Source organism: Ictalurus punctatus, chromosome 23 (genome assembly GCF_001660625.3).
Source record: "Ictalurus punctatus breed USDA103 chromosome 23, Coco_2.0, whole genome shotgun sequence".
NCBI classification, from domain to species: Eukaryota; Metazoa; Chordata; class Actinopteri; order Siluriformes; family Ictaluridae; genus Ictalurus; species Ictalurus punctatus.
The window spans coordinates 7177667-7196805 of NC_030438.2; the positions used below are offsets into that span (position 1 = coordinate 7177667).

Sequence of the window (19139 nt, forward strand, 5' to 3'; positions counted from 1 at the left end):
AATATAAAAATGTGATTTCCCAGCAAACGTTATACAACACGCTTTATTTTTAGTGCCTATAACCACCACTGTAATGTTCACTTGGGTCTTATTTCACGCAAAACCCGATGTCTCTAATCAATTCAGCAATTCATGCACCTCTGAATCTGATATCTTTAGGACACTGAATTCTGCAGTGGTTTTTGGATAGGCAGCGTATTTCCTGGAAGTGGCTGAGATGATACTTAACTCTGTGCTGTGTATGTAGTTTGATCCTGATAGACACGGTTACCTCAGAGAGAGCAGCGCAGGGATGGAGGGCTATTAAACATTTATCATTCTCGAGTCAGCTGAATCAATAAGTGGAGAAATGAAATTCAAACTGTGTCCTGCAGAACTACAGCGTAGCTCGATTATACCGATGAAATAGCAGGGAGCGGTATTAATAAGCCTACCTTAGACTTTGTTGAGTGGATAAAAATTTAGAGGTTTGTGATTTCTGTAATGAATTTACTATAAGTACAAGAAGTGCTACAGTTGTGATGCTCCCTGTATGTTTCTATGCTTCCTGTAGAAACCGGTCCCATTGACCCAGTGCTGATAGAGAAGTATAACACTCCCGGCTTCGTAGGCTGTCTGTCCCGATTGCAGTTTAACAGCATCGCTCCTCTCAAGGCGGCTCTTCATTCACAGCTTGCCGTGTCCGTCTCACATCAGGGCAAACTGGTTGAGTCCAACTGCGGTGCGTCTCCGCTCACCGTCTCACCAATGTCTGCGAACACTGACCCCTGGAACCTGGATGGAGGTAAAGAACAAGAACAGTGCCTTATTTCATCTATCCATCCTCTACGGCTTTATCCTTTTCAGGGTCACGGGGAAACCTGGAGCCTATCCAAGGGGAGCATCAGGCACAAGGCGGGGTACACCCTGGACAGGGTGCCAATCACATACACACTCACACACCCATTCATACACTATGGACATGCCAATCACCAATCATGCCAATCAGTCCAAAGACATGCTTTGGAGTGATTGGCAATTGGCTTGGATAGGCTCTTTCACACACAGGGCCACGGTGGGAATCGAACCCCCGACCCTGGAGGTGTGAGGCGAATATGCTAACCACTAAGCCGAATGTCTTATTTTTTTTTAAAAAAAAGAAAAAGAAAGAATTGATAATAATGATACAATATTAAGTGTTGCAGATATAAAGCTTGTTGTGTAAAAACACCTCAGTATTGATCTACTGGTTGTTAGTGATGATGTAATACATAGCAGACTTTTAAACAAGTACACTTATGGCAGCCATTTGGTTTGGAGTGGTTCCAAACCAAGATGACAAAAAAATCGATTTCAAAAAAGGCCTTCTAAACTGTTACTGAAGAGTTGATTGATGGATAGTTTGTTCTTCTGGATTTTTAATGCGTCACACACCATTCTTATTATGCCATCAGTGAACCCTTGTGATATAATGCATTGCTCAACCCTAATATCCTTCTAATATCACAACAAGCCATAACAATTCATAGCACACAATGCTTCCTGTAGGTGCTGATTTCCCCTACAACGAGGAGAGAGTCGTACCGGATGGGTTGAACAGGAATTCGACAATAATCGGAGGTAGAAAGTCTTAAAACATCTTTTGTTTTGGATCGTGTTTGGATGTTCTCTCACTTTTACAGAATTTTACACAAAATCCTCCCTTCTTGATTTAGGCATCATCGCCGTGGTGATCTTCACCATCCTGTGCACACTGGTGTTCTTGATTCGCTACATGTTCCGCCACAAGGGAACGTACCACACCAACGAGTCCAAAGGGGCTGAACGCTCCGAATCAGCCGATGCAGCCATCATCAGCTCGGAGCCCAATTTCACCGAGACCATCGAAGAAAACAAGAAGGAGTGGTTCATCTAACATGGGGACTGTACACACTCTTTCAGACTCATTGAGGATCAGAACAAAATGTAAAAATGCTGTAATGATACAGGTATATGGTGGGACGAGGATTTATGTCTGTTCTTGCACTGGCCCAGACTGTACAATTTGTAGATGAATAAATAGAGGGGCTTATCAGGACACGCAGCCAAAGCAGGTCCAAAGAAAGCAAGATGTGCACCAGTGGGAACAAATGTGTTCCTGTTATCTCTGTCTCTTATTCTAGACTTTTCTCAAGGCAAAGCAGTGCACAACGGCTTGATCGGATATCACACGATGGACGCTCCTAGAGACTCTGTAAATGTGGAGCAGGGGTACGATCTGGGATTAGTCTGCATTTTTTTTTAAAGTGTGTTTTATATCATGCACTTTTTTGATCAGGGAATACTACTTGTCTTTGTTCATTTGTTGTTAATTTGGTGTAACAGACCGTTCTAAATTACTCAAATAAAATGCTGTAGCCGTGGACTCGATCGATTGCACTTCTGTGTATAGAACGCATACATCTAATGAGCTGAAATAGAACCATTTATGACTGGAAATAAAGTATTTGTATGAAGTAAACTGACTTTTTTCTCTGTTCCAAGATCTCAAATTCCTCAAATTCTTTCCTGTATAATCAGTATTAATTGTATAACTATGGCAGTGTCTAACAATTACCACAAGAGTAGGATTTGTATTGTATTCGTATTGTTTTGTCTCAAAACATGATGTCATGACTGACACGTATGAGGTCCACATTAACAAACAAATCAGCCCCAGTCGTAGCTAACAGAAAAAAAAAGACCTGCCCTTCATCTGGTCTACGTTTAAGTGTAGTAGATGAATCATTATTTAGAAAAACGGAATCACACAATATAACTATACCATAGAATTTAAGCATTATTATCATTATTTTTGAATTAAGGTGTGAAACATCCCTTTCCATGAGTCATCCATTATAAGTTATGAAATGTGTAGTGTCCATTTACTCAAGCCTGTAATCTGAACATGTTCAGTCTTTGAAATATTTGGAATATCATGTTCAACAGGAAATTGCATCGTCCAAATTCCTTAAAGATTTGATCAGCTGATTGATTGATTGATTTATTAAACTTTATTATCCACCTACGTGGAAATTTTCATTTGGCTTCTCATAAAACAAATGTTATACACATACACAATTAAGACACAGACAATAATCATAATCATACAACAAACAAAACAGCCATCCAATCAACGTAATCATTCTCACAGAAGATGCTTACCCATACTTAATTCCATTTAATATTATAAATGCTGCTGGTATAAAAGAGTGTTTAAACATTTTTTAAGAACTTTGGGAACCTTATACCTTCCTCCAGATGGAAGCATTACAAATCCAGAGTAAAGTGGGTGTATGGAATGGGATATAATCCTAAATAAAACTTTCCCCAATCTCAACAGTCTGATCATTTATCTTCAATTTCCCTAACACATGGTATACACTAGAATTAACATTAAAAATCAGCTTTCCTTTTCCTTACGCTGATTTGCAAAGCATTCAATTTACACCAATCTTCAAGGCCCATCGCGTTTTTAAAATAGATTTGCTCGCTCAGTAATTGACTCTTTGAACAAGGTTGCACCAGGACCATGTCATCCGCATACTTAAAAAGACTAGTTGTATCACTCTTCATTTGTAGCTCGCTGGTATATATTGAAAACAAACAGTAGTGACAACATCCAACCCTGTGGAGCCCCTGTATATACCGTCTGCACAAACTCTTCAAGCTACTGGCACAAAACATATCTGTGCAGGTAGTCCTTGTTCAGTGGGCGGAGTCTAAACCCTGCTATCTGACTGGACAAACGTGTAACATCCTGATTTGGGAAAGAAGTGCATTGTTCCACTGATCCAGCAAAATGTTGAACTTCACAGAACTTGTCTTCTCATCTAGCTGTAACCTTTCAGACGACGTAAAAGCAACTGAGACTGGAACTGAAGTTAAAACACCTATGAAAATGTTTAATGAAGAACCACAGGAAAGATGAGAATGACCATAAACCTTTTAATTTATATCTAGACATTGATATTGACACGATATTTGGTAAAAGGTTTATACTGATGGAATTACTTACATTTCAGACAACAAGGGCTTTCAATGAATTCATTATTTTAATTATTTTCCCTCTGCACTTTTTTTTATTTTAATTTTAAATTTTTGTTAGGGAATTTAGTTTCCCATGCCTGGCAGATGTTTTCTTATTTTATTTTTTTTTTAAAAAACACTTCTAAACACCTTTTTAATCTCCTGGCAGAAGCAGCCAGGCTTTGGGTGAAATATCCTGATAGTTAGCAGAACTTATGTTGCTACCATCATTACACTGAAAATGATTTTGGAAAAAAAAATGTACTTTCTACGACAGAATATATAATATAATATAATATAATAATTACAACAATAAATATAATAATAGTACAACAAATGTTTTAATGAGGCTGATTTTGGACTTTGACAGATTTACTAATGCATTGAAGATAAACAGATCATAGAAAATAAATAAATACATATACAGTCCTGTGCAAAAGTCTTAGGCACTCTATTGTTTTTAGTACAAACTTTGTTTTAGATTTTTTTTTTATGACTTTGACATTATCGAATCAGTACAAAAACATTTTAGTTTTCCAGCACAAAATGAAATATTACAGAAAATGTTTGTGTGTCAGTAAAGAAAGCAGTATATTAAGAGATAAGAGACACTTTTCAAACAAAAACATAATGAAGGCTGCTGTATTTTGCTGCAAAAAATAAGAAGCAAGTGTGATAGTCAAACTCTCCAGAAGAACCGTGTCTGGTTCTGAAAGATGCTCAATAAAAGCTCATTTCCTTATAAAACTGCACTAATTCTACCTGAATCTACTATATACATATTTTTTTTAAAGCAACGGGTCACAGGAAATGTCGCCTATGTTTAATTTATCACTGTTTATTGCACTGTATTATATTTATTTTAAATATAAACATTTCATTTCATTATTTTTGAAGACATCGTTTCTCTACAGCATTTCTTTGCATATGCAAAGACTTTTGCACAGAACTGTGTGTATGTATATGTGTATATATATATATATATATATATATATATATATATATATATATATATATATATATATATATATATATATATATATATAAACATACAAACAAAGGTCTAGTGAAAATATAAAGACTTGTAACTGAATTCATGATACTTTTTCTAGTTATCTGTCCAAAGATCTGTACTGGTAACTAAGATTTAATCAGGCTGCAGACATCTGAATTCAAATCCATTTCCCTCAAACATCAGATGGAAAAAACACATGCTGGCTGCTCACCTAGATCAGGAGCAAATGTGGTAACTGTACTTAAACTGCTAAGCCACATAAATATAATTATGATTTAATGCTGTGACAGAATGCAGACAGACAATAAACACCATTTAAACACTACTAGAGAACTGCAGGACTGATTCATATACTGAGTATGCACTGTTATATATTTATATATACACACGGGAATAAACCTGATAGGAATGAACTAAGCAGTGTCAAGTCTGTTTTAGCTGGAGATGAACTTTGCTTTGACCTGTGACTGTTCATTTCTGGATAGAGAAAGAGGAAAAGAGATTATACAAACCTTTCATACAGCAAAATTTCATATAATTATAATAATAATAATAATAATAATAGATGGATGGGGGTTAGTGGGAAGATGGCTATGTTATATTTCTAATAAATCAGGAATTCGTCTGAGACCCTGATGGAAACATTGCAGAACTTCATGTTCTCTGCACGTACCTCCTTGCCAGGTGATTTTCCCTTCCACACGTCCTCCAAAAGCACACGTGTCTGTGAACCCAACCTGGATATCTGGACTTTGGCCTCCTGAAAAAGCATTAAATGTTAAAAAAAAAAAAAAGCCAGAACAATCCTTCAACAAGGATTATCTGGATGATCCATATTCTAAGCTTTCTAGGAATGAAAGTTCGCCCTGTACAGATATATCTGAAGATCTCTGCTTTAGGGATCCCCTTACAGGAACAAACTAAAGAACCCTTAAGGTTTGCTATATGAAATCATGGAATCCAGAGCCCCCCCGACCCCCCCCCCCCCCCCCCCCCCCCAAAAAAAAAAAAAGTTCTTTATTTATTAAAGAACAATATGTCATGTTTTATCCATTTATAGCTGCATTTAATGTTCTGGAACATCCATGAATCAATTGAGTTCCTGTTATGTTTTATGTTATAAAGCAGACATAAACTAAACAGTCATTCCATCACTAGATTACCTTTTTTTATGTGTTATGTTACCCAGAAACCAAAAACTCCTCTGTACTGAAGGCTTTCTTGTGTCAGACTTGCCTTGGCCAGAGAGGCAGCGTGCTGTGGGTAGAACATGGAGGCGCTCAGAGTCATCAGTCCAGTGGGGAAGAGAAGACGTTTTACCCTGCCGCCTTAAAACGACAGACAACAAATGACAGTGCATTTCATTTCACTTCACTAACACAGGAAATAATCATTCATTATGAATTTAAAAAATGAAAACTCTCACAGTATAATCAATTTCACACACACCTTTGGCGAGGTAAAGTCCGAGGATTGCAGAAAAACCCACAGCACCGACACTTGGGTAGAACTTGGATGGAGGATTAATCAGAAACTCAGAAGTGTCTGAAACAATAAACAAAAACACACTGTGAAATAATACTGCACGCAGTAAATATATTCATAAAATATTTCTTTGAACCTCCTCACCTCTCACAGTCTGTATAGATGTATTAATACCAGGCTCTATGGTCTTATAATATTTCTGAAAGATGTAAAAGATTCATTAATTCAAAGAAAACGGACACATCAGGAATACGTTTGTGACAGAAGCAGTAAATAGGATACCTCTGCTTTATCCAGGGCATATGATGTCTTTTCCTGGAAACATGTTAAAAAAGAAAGAAAGAAAGAAGAAAACCTAAACATAAATAGGTTATAGGCAAATATTCATTCTGAAAACCATGCCTAGAAACAATATTTATGTTTTATAATTATTTACCATTTTCATTTTTATTAGTGCAGTTCAAAATATACCCAGCAGGTGTCAGCGATGTATTAATAATGTACGTATTCATATGATTTTACTGATGATGATGATAATGATGATGATGATGATGATAAGTCCAGTGAATTAATATGCTCCAGGATTTCACGTTTAACATTTTGGTAACATTTTCCTTTCAAATATCGTTCATAAACTACTGAGGGGGCAAAATCTAACACTCTACTACGTGTATATGTATATAATGTTTAAAGGAAACTTGCATGTTAAGCCATCTCTTAGATCGCTAACTAGCTGAGCCGAGTCTCTGCTCTAACTCACGATGAAGAGCTGCGTTGTATTCTGGGACTTTGAGTCCAGCGTCTCCATGACGATCTTCTACTCTGGATCTTCTTCTCAGGAACAGTATGACAGTAATCATCGCTGGGAAATGAAAATAAAGTGTATCATGGTCGAGTTCCTTTAGTGTTGGCTCGTACCTGACACCATGTTGTGTACGGCTCTGCTGATTTCCTCACTGATGCTATGGTTTGCTCCACGTGGCCGACTTCCGGCTTCACGTGCCGCACTCGAGAGTGTGGGGTGGTATACAAAGACAGCTGAAACACACCCACCCAGACACACACAAACACACACACACACACACACACACACACCTCCTAATATTTTACTCTCAAAGCCTCAAACCTGGAGCATCAGTGATTGATACTAATGAAAATGTGCAACACCTGTAACACAGAATACACACTTCATCTGTAATCAGAGAGGAATTGCTTTCTTCATTTTTGCTGGAGGCAAAAACACGTCCTGACGTGAGGTACAGAGATCCGGGGAACGTCAGCGGCAACGCCACCTGCAAACCACAGAAAATGAAATATAAAACACACGTGTAAACGTGATTATAAGAGAAAACCTTTGAGACGGTGTCACTTTATTGCTACACAAGATGTCACTTCAATCTTTTTATTAATTCTCCATTTGTCTATCATTGTTTATTTATTTATTTTAGACTTTTTGATTTTCTTTTACAATGAAAAAACCAAATACACATTTCATCTTCAAGTAATATGCTCGTTCTAATATAAAGATTCATATCAGGATATTCATTACATTGTGAATATTGTGAATATCCTTACACTTGCCCATTTTTCCTGCCTCCAACACATTGACTTCGAGAACTGAGTGTTCACTCGCTGCCTAATAAATATACCCATCTTTACAGGTGCCATTGTAACAAGATAATCAATGTTAACCACGTCACCTATCAGTGGTTTTAATGTTATGGCTAATCGGTGTATATAATTTAAAAAATTAAGCGATATTTATAAGAAGTTAAATCGTAAATTAAAACATATTTTTTTGGCTTCATTTATTTATCATCTTGCTAAAAAATCTAACTGGGTATCACTGTGAATATTAATATTTATTACAAAGAATATGAAATATATCCATTTTAATTATTATATATATACACACACAAGTGAAATTTTTGAGCAATGATACCCAAATTGGATCTTTTGCCTCGCTTATAAGCACTTAAATAGAAATAACAATAAATAACAAGAAAAATGTGGCATTATTATTTTTATTTTTATTATAAATGTCAGATAATTGCTTTTTTTTCTGTTTTATACATCTTCCACATTTAAATTTTCTTATATTCTGAATTTTTGCCATCTTTGTCATCATTTTGTAATTTCATATCTGTTGCATTTAAATAAAAAATACATATATATTAAAATGACAAATTAAGCAGTTAACGTTGGTTGTGAGCCACACAATTATTTATCAGTACTATTCAACATTTTTTAATCTACAATTTAATAGTTTAAAAACTATATTTTAAGACGATTTATTAGCCAGTTATACTGTATATTTCTGGAAGCTCTCCTGCCTGAGCACAATGTTAGCATTTAGCTAGCTTTCTCTTCTTTTGCAATTGTCACGACTATACATATATATAAATATATATATATATATATAATTTAGTCCAAAATTGATAATTTTTTCCTTTTAAAAAAAATGTGACAATACACATCCTGTGCATGTTTTTTTCTATTGTTTTGTTTTAGTTTACCTTCACCAATCTTCGGATATTCAACATTCTCACTTGAATGGTCCCCTTTCTACGGATACCCGAAGGAGACAAATTTCCTCTGAGGTAATTTGGAACCGCGTTTTAAAAATACATTTGTGGGAAGGAAAATATCTGTTTATGGTTGTTTTTGAGCCTTTTAATGCACTCTATTCTAATTTATCTACTGTATATCTGCTAAGTAAACCCGACTCAAAGTATTACAGTACATGACTAAAGTTGTAATCAGTAATGTAAACTTGTAGAGCCATGGTGCTCATTAAAAAAAAAAAAGAAAGTTCTGAGGTAACTGTGTTTTATTATTATGTAAGAAATAAAATACTTGTGAATACATGCATTTATAGGATGATAATCAATGACAGGGTGATGTGATGAAGCATAACAAGCTGCTCTTACTATCAGTGAATTGTTTTCCTATAACCGCACATCCTGAAGTGATTTATTCCTCTCACACAACTGCAATTTGTCAGCGAATACTTGATTTATTTATTACAGAATGACATAGGTTTATAGTTATGTTTAATATTGTGGAATGTCCATGCAATATTTACTTAGAGTACTTAGTGTGTTCATATCGTTTTAGATATAGGTGTCAACGTTTATTTGTTGAAATCCTGTGTTATGCTGCTACAGCGAGAAATAAATTATAAAATCGATTCATATTACGTTTTCTAAAAGACTGAAGTGTTAAAATATCAGTATGCTACAAATAAATAACGTTGTATCTTTGAGGATGAAATTAAAGAGCTAAACCCCAGAAAATATGTCCCAAATTACCAAATGTCATTACAATGGGTTTCAGTCATTTTCCCTTCACATCTAAATAGTCAACACCTTTCAGAAATGTATCGTGTTGGGTTATAAATGAAAAGATAGAAATAATAGCCCATAGATCAAGTCTCAGTACTTGTTATAAACTCTGTTGTATACAGATTCATGTGTAATAATATATTACACACTATATGGTCAAAGGTTTGTGGACACCTGACCATCACACCCATATGTGGTTCTTCCCTAAACTGTTGCGTCAAAGTCGGAAGCACACTATCGTATAGAATGTCTTTGTTTTCTGTAGCTTTACAATTTCCCTTCACTGGAACTAAGAGGCCCAAACCTGTTCCATCTGTTGTTAAGGTGTGTTAAGGAAGATCTCGAGTGGTCTGCACAGAGCCCTGACCTCAACCCCACTGAACACCTTTGGGATGAAGTGGAACACTGACTCCAGCCCAGGCCTCCTCGCCCGACATCAGTGTCTGATCTTACTAATGCTCTTGTGATTGAATGAACAGTGAATAAAATCCCCACAGCCACACTCCAAAATCTATCGGAAAGCCTTCCCAGAAGAGCAGAGGTTATTATAACAGCAAAGGTGGAACCAACACAGTGTTAATGTTAATACCCATGGTTGTATGAGGATTTACAGGATGGCTGTGATAGTCAGGTGTCCACATACTTTTGGCCATATAGTGTATCATTCTAATAGTTCACTGATGGGATCACAATGTCAATATCTTTAGTAATCAGTGGAGACATCAGCACTATTCCAAACCTCTCCCTCAGTATCTCAGTGATTTCTTCATCAGTAAGATCTGTTTCAGTGGCCTTCACTGGTGGTCCATCTTCACTGGCCAGGTGGGTGATAATCAGCTTGCGGCCCATTAGAGTAATCCTTCCGTTTGGTAGTAGGAGGGAGCAGAGGGACTTGCAGAAGAAGATGGAGCTCATGGAGCTCTGATGGTAATCACACATAGCTTTAAAGTCCTCTCTCTGACAAGGCTGAAGTGTGAACTTGTACAGCTCCACCCATGATGCATCACTCTCTGACTGTGTTTCCATAAAAAGCAGATTTCCGTGAACTCGAACCCGGTACACGCCATGACTCTGAGTCTGAGGACTCTCCGTCTCGAGGGAAAGAGGGAGCTGGAAACCGGCCCCGAAGCCCACATCACAGAGCCACCTTTCCCCGTTCAGGGTCACCTTCATGATCAGGTGGTCAAACGGAGGTCCGTAAGCGCCGGTGAACCGATTCTTCACCTGAGCAGACAGAATCTCGACTTCAAACCCGAGCTGAGACAAGAGCCAGGAGAAAAGTCCGTTGTTCTCGTAGCAAAATCCGCCGCGTCTTTTTAAAACGATTTTGTCGTAGAGCAGCGGGAGCTCAAGGCAAACGCGCTCTCCGGTGTGGATGGTGAGATCTTCAAAAGGCACCGCGAGCAAGTGCTGGAGATGAACCGAGCGCAAAGTCTCCAGCGTCGGAGAGCACGAACACGACACAGAGCAGCCGATGCGCGATAAATACTTCTGAACATCCATTATCCTTCACAAAAATACTAAACTAATGGCACCAAAATGAATGTTTTCGTACATCAAAGCTGACTTTTGTAGAGTTCATTTAACACTTCCTGGTGCAAAGTTCGAGTTCAGGAGGCAGGCGAGCTCTCGTTTCCTACAGGAGAAGCTAAAGTGACAGTGAAAGTGCACTACTTTCTGTTTCATACAAAGTGCCAGTGCTGCTAACTCTTTTCATGGGAAAGTAGCTAGAGCACGCTCAAAAAGTCTCCAGAAAGCGCCAGATGATGTCATTGATTAATTTGCATATTAATTGGATTGTCATGATTATTTGGCTTACGAAATTGTTACATGAAGAAGGAAGATTTTACAAGACATGAAATTCTTTAGGATGAAAGGCTTTGCCATTTCTTGTTAACATGACAAGCTGCATGAAAGTGTGTGGATGGACAAAGAATTTGTTGTTGTAAACAATCGTGATCAGTGATTCGTTGTTCTAAACAATGGTGATCAGCGATTGGTTGTCAGTGAACAATGGTGATCAGTGATTGTTTGTCAGTGAACAATGGTGATCAGGGATTGGTTGTCATAAACAATGGTGATCAGTGATTGTTGTCAGTGAACAATGGTGATCAGTGATTGGTTGTCAATGAACAATGGTGATCAGTGATTGTTGTCAGTGAACAATGGTGATCACTGATTGTTGTCAGTGAACAATGGTGATCAGGGATTGGTTGTCTTAAACAATGGTGATTGGTTGTCGTAAACAATGGTGATCAGTGATTGTTGTCAGTGAACAATGGTGATCAGTGAACAGTGGTGATCAGGGATTGGTTGTTGTAAACAATGGTGATCAGTGATTGCTTGTCAGTGAACAATGGTGATCAGGGATTGGTTGTCGTAAACAATGGTGATCAGTGATTGATTATCATGAACAATTATGACAGTATAAACCAGTATAAAACAATATATAAAATATAAAGCCTGTAGCTTAGACACTGTATTGTATATAGCCTATATTTTACATTTAAACAGCACAACACACACACACGTTATATATATATATATATATATATATATATATATATATATATATATATATATATATATATATATATATATATATATATATCACATTTATAAAGCTGCAGTAAATTAACAGTGTGCCCTCTTGTGGCTAATAGAGGGAAGCGCCGATGGTGTTATATCACATGAGCTGGGAGAACTCCTGGGGGTCATATACAGAGAGAACCTGCTGCTTATCTGAAAAGAGAGATGGATATGTCAGTAATCAACCAGCAGAGGCTGCTGTAAAACATCTAAAGAAATCTAAAGAAATAAACGAAATCTGCAGCCACTACCTTTCTGAAGCATTGAAGATTTACTGGTACCCACAAGCTTCCATTCGTTTATATACCTGAGGAAATAAAAACACATTTATGTTCAAATGTAATGGTATTATACAGCTGAGTGCAAAAGTTTGCACACCCCAATGTTTCTGGGTGGAAAATGCACCCATTTTAAATGGCATGCTCATTTTAATTCATGTTCAGCCTAAATACTGTACAACAGTAATTCAGCTCAAAAGTTTGCATCCCCACACACGTACATAAATTATATTAATATGCTCGTTCTAATACATTATCATTTCTATAACAACATCTGACATGGTGGACTTCGGTTTGTTCTTCCTGTAATCTAAGCTTAATAATAAACATGTTATTTAAGAAAAACATACAATCAGTGGTATGGTGAGGTTTTTCTGTGAGGAGATGTTTATTTAGCATTTTTGGAAGGAGTCTCCAGTATCATCACTTTGCAGTTTCAGTGTAACAAGCTACATTTTTTATTCACTTCAAAACAAAGTGAAGGAACGACTGTTATAGCTGCTATAACGTAAATGACAGCAGAAACTTTCCACAACATTAAATGAGATTATAAACAGATTTGAAAAAATGGCTGCCAAACAATTTAGTGCAATTGCGATTTCACCAATTCAAGTAGTTTTCCACAACAATCACAAAAACAAACAAACAAACAAACAAAAACTCAGTGAAATCCTGTACTGAAGGAGTCTCCAGTGTCAGAGCTTTACACTGTAAGAGCCAGAGGTAAAACGCTGACATTAAGTTTTCCAGCAAGTGAAATTCTTTAGAAAGGAGGGCTTTGTGGTTTCTCAGTAACAAGACAAGCTGCATTTTTTACTTATTAACCTTAATGAGTTCCACAACGTTAAATATGTATATAATGTGTCGTTATTTAATTAATAAATGATCTTTTTAATGATCTTTTTAGCATTGGCAAGCTGCTCCGGTATAAGAGAAATAAGGAATGAGGAATGAAGCATTTGTCATCTTAACAGTTACTCCACATCATCACACTAGCCTAGCATTGATTATTTTCCTACAACAGCACACCCTCAAGAGAAAAAAAAACATCCAGAACAAACAGGAAGACACCAGGAAAAAGATCTGAGAGGAAAATGGAATAAAAATCCACATTTATACAACATTCATTCATTCAGATATCATTATAAATAATTTATTTCCATTAAATGCTTCATTTGTTTCATTGTTTTAAAGTACTGTAAACTTTTACACTCAACTATATTTAATGCATCATGTATCCAGATATTGCCAGTGTATGAATCATAGGTGAATTACTCATCAAAGTTGAGGGCATTGGTCCACTCGATCAGCTCATCTACCTCCCAGTCTACGATGGTGCCATGTCCGAGCTGTTCGATTGCCCACATCATACCCTCAGCTGAATTCTCCACCAGCGCTGCAGTGTCTCTGTGCTCAGTGTGAGCATGTAGAGCCCTTTCTTCATACCTGTACACCAGTGAACGTGTATTAACACTATCACAAATACTCGAATAATTACATAATTAAGCTAGATGCAGCCATCTCAGCTTGCGGTGCTCTCACATTTTTTTCATCCACTCAATTTTTCGGATCTTCTTCTTTCTTTCGGCGTCTTGCCGTCGAATGAGTTTGCAGTGGTGGAACTCGGTCCTTTTAGAACTCGTGTCTTGAGTGACGGGGTCTCCATGATGGCAAATCTTTCGACAGAGACCATATAGAAATCGAAATTATGCATCACACACAGAAAACAATTAAAGGAGCAGTTAGCTATTTTTAGAACCTTCTACTGCCTGTAAAGTGAAATACAATTTGCCGTTAAAACATTGTCCAGCCTTCACCTTTTGTCCTGATCAGGTAAATATTTGCACGCCTCATGGAACGCATTTTATTGAAAAGTGACAGATGTGAGCAGGTTTGATTCAGATGGAGGCGGAGCTGATTTCAGGGCCAGAAAACAAATGTAAACAGAAGCTTCTGAAAAAACAGCTCTATTGCATTGTAATATTGTGATTTACAATATTACAAGTATTTCTGAAGTATTATTGAAATGATATGGTTTCTAAGTCTAATTTCTAATTCTAAAAAAATACAGACTGCCCCATTAATGGTTCCACAATTTCCATTCCTCGTTATTATGTATCATTATTATAATACTATTATAATGTAATATTATATTAAGTTAACGGGCTTTGGATAGTTCTCTGGATCATCTCTGAAAGGAAAAGTGCTTTCTTGTAGAGGTCTACACAGAAGCTTTAAGGAACCCAGAGAGACCAATTTATAAGAGTGTAGCAATAATCATTTTAGGTTAAATCTGGAAGTCCAGGTTCTTGAGGTTCTCAAGCTTTTCTTGAGTGATTCCTTTTTAGAAAGAGTGCTCCAAGCGGAACTCTTTTGGGTAGCTCGAAAACCTTATCAAAAAATCCTTATTTTTAAGCATATAGTAACTATATGATAAATCATCGTTTTATGGAATGTAAAAGGGCTTAACAGGTTAAAATCTTGTTTATATACAGTACATTAATATATTAAACTACAGGTCAACCCTGGTTGTGGAGAACCCCCTGTTCTGAGCATTTTAGTACTTCTTCTGAACTTACACAACTAACTCAACCCAGTAACTATGTTAAACAGCAGATTCATTGGAAGAGTTGTGTTGGGAACAGGAAAAACATAACAGGGGGTTTTCTAGGAGCAGGATTGAGAATCTGTGCATTAAAGAAATCTCTTTAGTTTACAATCCCTTCAGGAACATTCATAATTTTTGATCTGACATATGTAACTAGCAGCATGTTATCAGAGCTCTGATCCACCTTGCCAGAGAGCAGCCTCCAGCCGTTGTTCTCCACCCGACGGTACCAACCAGAACGGTCATCCTGAACCAGCGGAAGGCCATTATGGACCTGCTGTGCGACGGCTCTCTTCTGCCCGGCATGTGTGTAGTCTTTGGGGCTGCTGGCACACAGGTCTACTACTGGCCTGTGTGTGAAGATTTTGTAGTAGATGTTTGGGGGAAAGCTGGTCTGGAATGAAACAGTGTCAGGGAATGGGGAAAGTAACCCTCTGGAATGCAGTTTTGTCAGAAAAATCCACATAAAGAGTAACTCTAACTTACTCCGCCCAGTCTGAATCGCATGTAGACTCCGGAAGCGGCATCCAAAATATCGGCCTATGACAAAACATCACAATAAATCAGATGAAGCAATAATGTGTGCAGTGCCACTGAGAAGAGCATTTGAAAGCCGATACATTTGCATAGCAGGTTTTTCTGCTTTAGTGCACTTCCTTTCATGAGAAAAAAGTATGAAACGCCATACTGAAATGCGATCCTTTAATAGCGAGCATAAGATGCGCTCTGTTATACAACAGATTACTTGTGTATAATTGCATACAACAAATATACATCACATTATGCATCATTTTGCATTCCTGCCATGGGAATATATAGACGCTCCATTATACAGTACGCTATAATGGTATGGTATGTTTTAATACAATCTTAGATGTTTAACATCTTTTGCATTATTGTGTCAGCAAAAAGGAGTGAATTTTAGTTTTTCCAAACATTCGTTTCCTAAGAAAATGTCATGTTACAGAGAAACTGTTGTATATTGTTAAAGATAGGAGCATATTAGGCAGAGCAGGTTCGATCCTGAGCACGGATTAGTGCCTGCATGATCTCACCGTGGATCAAATAAATAAAAAATAAAAAATAAAAAAACCCCAGATGTAGTTTTGGGACCTGCAAAAAAAAGCAAGATCCACATTTTGCACAACAGCAGCAGCAGGTTAATGCAGCAGCTTGGAACAATCAGCTTTCCCTTTCCATTTTAAAACGCTCCACATTGAACCTGAGAGAAGGCTAGTCATATCAAATATAGATTAGATTCAGTTACTAAGTACATTGTTTTTAGCCTACATGACTACAATGCACATCTTTGGACTGTTGGAGGAAGCGAGAGTACCTGGAGGTGGGATTTGAACCCCCATAGCTGGAGTTGTGAGGCAAGTATGCTAACTATGCCCCCTACAAAGATGCATTAGAATACCTAATGGAAACTGAACACAATAACTGTGATTCATTCATGCATTTTCAGCAACTTTTATTCTAGTCAGGGTCATGGTGAATCTGTGGTTTATCCCAGGAACACTGTATGTGGATTCCCACCATGGCCCTATGTGTGTGGAGTTTGCATGTTCTCCCCATGCTGCGGGGGTTTCCTCTGGGTACTCCGGTTTCCTCCCCAAGTCCAAAGACATGCGTGGTAGGCTGATTGGCATGTCCAAAGTGTCCGTAGTGTATGAATGGGTGTGTGATTGTGTGTGTGATTGTGTGCCCTGCAATGGATTGGCACCCTGTCCAGGGTGTACCCCGCCTTGTGCCCGATGCTCCCTGGGATAGGCTCCAGGTTTCCCCGTGACCCTGAAAAGGATAAGCGGTATAGAAGATGGATGGATGGATGGACACTGGATGTGAGGCGGGAATGCACCCTAGATAGGATGCCAGTCATTAAGAGTGATGTGTATTAGTAATATTCACTTATAAAAAAGTGATTAAAGTACATCTTAAATACAACTTCTGTTTCCAGTTACGTGTATGCATAAAGGTAAGGAATAAAACATCTTCAACTTATAGGAAAATAATAAATGAATCCAAAACGGATTATTTTCCTATAGCAGTACATCCTTAAGGGTGTTTTATTCCTCTTATACGACTTTTTTTTTATCTATTAAATAACATGTAACCTGTTATCATTTATGTTATAAACAGTACTTTCTTGTGTCGGAATCCGCTCACACTGGAGACTCCTTCCATAAATGTTAAATCAGTGTCTCCCCCTTACAGAAACCTTTTGTTTGTCATGTTTTTATGTCAGAGAATCTGCCATACAAGACCCTGTGAATGAGCCGTTACTCTAGAAACGACAACGTATTAGAACCAGTGCATTAATATAGAAATCCTGTGATTTGCAACTAGTGCCAGAGCTGCTGTTGTAGAAAATTAATCAACACTTTCTGACCGATCAGAATGAATTCAACAGCGCTGTGGCAAAAATATTGAATTTATATCCGTCCATCCATCTTCTATACTGCTTATCCTACAGGGTCACGGGGAACCTGCAGCCTATCTCAGGGAGTACGGGGCACAAGGCAGGGTACACCCTGGACTGGGTGCCAATCCATCACAGCACACATATTGAATTTATATTTAAGTGTAAAATGTTTGTAGTTGAATTACCTCTCTGGGGTTGACATATTTGAGCAGGAGACATGGAGCACCTTGATTTCTGAAGCTCACGAGATTCTTGAAGTACTTGAAAATTATGATGTTCTATGAAAGACAATAACGTGCACACACACACACACACACACACACACACACACACACACACACACACATATCCTGATTTGGTGACATTGGAAGCATTCAGGAAGTAAAATGCAGGTTTGTGTTACGTGAAAGCCACTAACAGCATGCTTCCTCCATGTCCTTTGGATGACTCTGGCTGCCTGGTCATACAAACGGTCCTGTGATGACATCGGCATTTTGTCCTCCTCTTCAGCTCGTAAGGTCGGAGAGGACGTGAAAGCCCTGTTGTGTAAACAAAACTGTCTGAGACTCGTCATTTATTGTGACTCATTTATCTTCACTGGAGATGATCATTCTCTGTATTCCCTTTGCAGATATATGATTATGAAACCAATGTAATTAAGTTTACTCTGTCTCTCTCTATCTGATCAAGCAGGACAAGCTTTGAATCAGATCTGAATCTTTCAGTCTTGTATTTTCGATCTTCATAAAACAGATGATCTAAGTGAGAATAAAATATTCGATAATACATTACTGCCAGTGTTTTACTCGTCATGTTCTTTCATTATGTTATAGGAAAACAATCTGGTACGATGAAGTCAAGCTGCAGTTTTCTTCTCATTAATCTTCGTTATTTAAGTTTAAAATGTGCAATTTTCCAATTTTTTATATTAGAATGACGAGTTTATTTTAAAATAAGCATCTCCTTACAGAAGACACGAACACAAAATACGTTTTATACAGAGCATTGCCGTACAATTCCCCGAGAATGTTGTTCCTATAGAAACGATAATGAATTATAATGAGCATGTTAGTATTAACTACTCTGACGACAGTGTTACAGGAAATCAATCAACAACTTCAGACCGATCAGAATCAAGGATTCGACAGCGCATGAAACTATTCGATATTTGAACATGAGCAATAACTTCACGAATGAAAATAACCTTGCCGATATGATCTTATCATAGAGGTGCTGACTCAAGGAAATAACAAACAAGTCATTGCTTCTACATACCTGCAAAGTAGATACGAGCATTTGAGCATCTTTTCCTTCTTCGTGCCTGTATGGGCGTGGCCGTAACGTTAAAATACAAACCAAAGAGATGGAA

The 19139-nt window shown here is 37.5% G+C and overlaps 4 protein-coding genes across 6 annotated transcripts in view; 1 reads left to right on the plus strand and 3 right to left on the minus strand.

The window, feature by feature from the left end:
- LOC108256478 (contactin-associated protein-like 2) overlaps positions 1-2469 on the plus strand; it is a 139302-nt gene extending 136833 nt beyond the window's left edge. The window contains exons 22-24 of the mRNA XM_017453397.3: positions 554-784; positions 1528-1599; positions 1695-2469. Coding sequence (XP_017308886.2) covers positions 554-784; positions 1528-1599; positions 1695-1894 — 503 coding nt within the window. The 3' untranslated portion in view covers positions 1895-2469. The remainder of the gene's footprint in view (positions 1-553; positions 785-1527; positions 1600-1694) is intronic.
- On the minus strand, positions 639-9187 carry apoob (apolipoprotein O, b). Of its 2 annotated transcripts, none has more exons than XM_053674930.1 (9): positions 9043-9187; positions 7714-7818; positions 7445-7564; positions 6809-6841; positions 6671-6725; positions 6491-6586; positions 6278-6369; positions 5715-5801; positions 639-774 (listed from the first exon to the last, which is right to left on the minus strand). In XM_053674930.1, the coding sequence occupies exons 1-9, from the start codon at positions 9067-9069 to the stop codon at positions 742-744; spliced, it is 648 nt and encodes a 215-aa protein (XP_053530905.1). In that variant the 5' UTR covers positions 9070-9187; the 3' UTR covers positions 639-741. The 2 variants fall into 2 exon arrangements, with proteins under 2 accessions (XP_053530905.1, XP_017309088.1); XM_017453599.3 differs by lacking the exon at positions 639-774 and adding an exon at positions 4349-5518.
- A 153-nt stretch (positions 9188-9340) lies between these two features.
- On the minus strand, positions 9341-11655 carry LOC108256571 (arylamine N-acetyltransferase, pineal gland isozyme NAT-3). The gene has a single exon (XM_017453598.3). The coding sequence runs from the start codon at positions 11371-11373 to the stop codon at positions 10537-10539; it is 837 nt and encodes a 278-aa protein (XP_017309087.1). The 5' UTR covers positions 11374-11655; the 3' UTR covers positions 9341-10536.
- Positions 11656-12474: 819 nt separating this feature from the next.
- Positions 12475-19133, minus strand: c23h11orf65 (chromosome 23 C11orf65 homolog). 2 transcript variants are annotated; one of them, XM_017453597.2, is made up of 9 exons: positions 19046-19133; positions 18189-18309; positions 17956-18048; positions 15832-15885; positions 15530-15739; positions 14280-14413; positions 14013-14183; positions 12711-12766; positions 12475-12612 (listed from the first exon to the last, which is right to left on the minus strand). In XM_017453597.2, exons 1-9 carry the CDS (start codon positions 19072-19074, stop codon positions 12557-12559), a joined length of 924 nt encoding a protein of 307 aa, XP_017309086.1. In that variant the 5' UTR covers positions 19075-19133; the 3' UTR covers positions 12475-12556. The 2 variants fall into 2 exon arrangements, with proteins under 2 accessions (XP_017309086.1, XP_017309085.1); XM_017453596.3 differs by having other exon boundaries at positions 18189-19085.
- Between the last annotated feature and the right edge of the window lie 6 nt (positions 19134-19139).

Coding starts and splice junctions, on each gene's coding strand:
- LOC108256571 (XM_017453598.3), bottom strand. CDS start 11,373: ATGGATGTTCAGAAGTATTTATCGCGCATCGGCTGCTCTGTGTCGTGT.
- c23h11orf65 (XM_017453596.3), bottom strand. CDS start 18,344: ATGACGAGTCTCAGACAGTTTTGTTTACACAACAGGGCTTTCACGTCC. Junction 15,886..17,955: donor AATATGTCAACCCCAGAGAG/GTAATTCAACTA, acceptor GTTTTGTCATAG/GCCGATATTTTGGATGCCGC. Junction 12,767..14,012: donor AATGCCCTCAACTTTGATGA/GTAATTCACCTA, acceptor TTATTTCCTCAG/GTATATAAACGAATGGAAGC.
- apoob (XM_053674930.1), bottom strand. CDS start 9,069: ATGTTGAATATCCGAAGATTGGTGAAG. Junction 5,802..6,277: donor ACGCTGCCTCTCTGGCCAAG/GCAAGTCTGACA, acceptor ATGCTTTTTCAG/GAGGCCAAAGTCCAGATATC. Junction 775..5,714: donor GAAAATCACCTGGCAAGGAG/GTACGTGCAGAG, acceptor ACCTCCATCCAG/GTTCCAGGGGTCAGTGTTCG.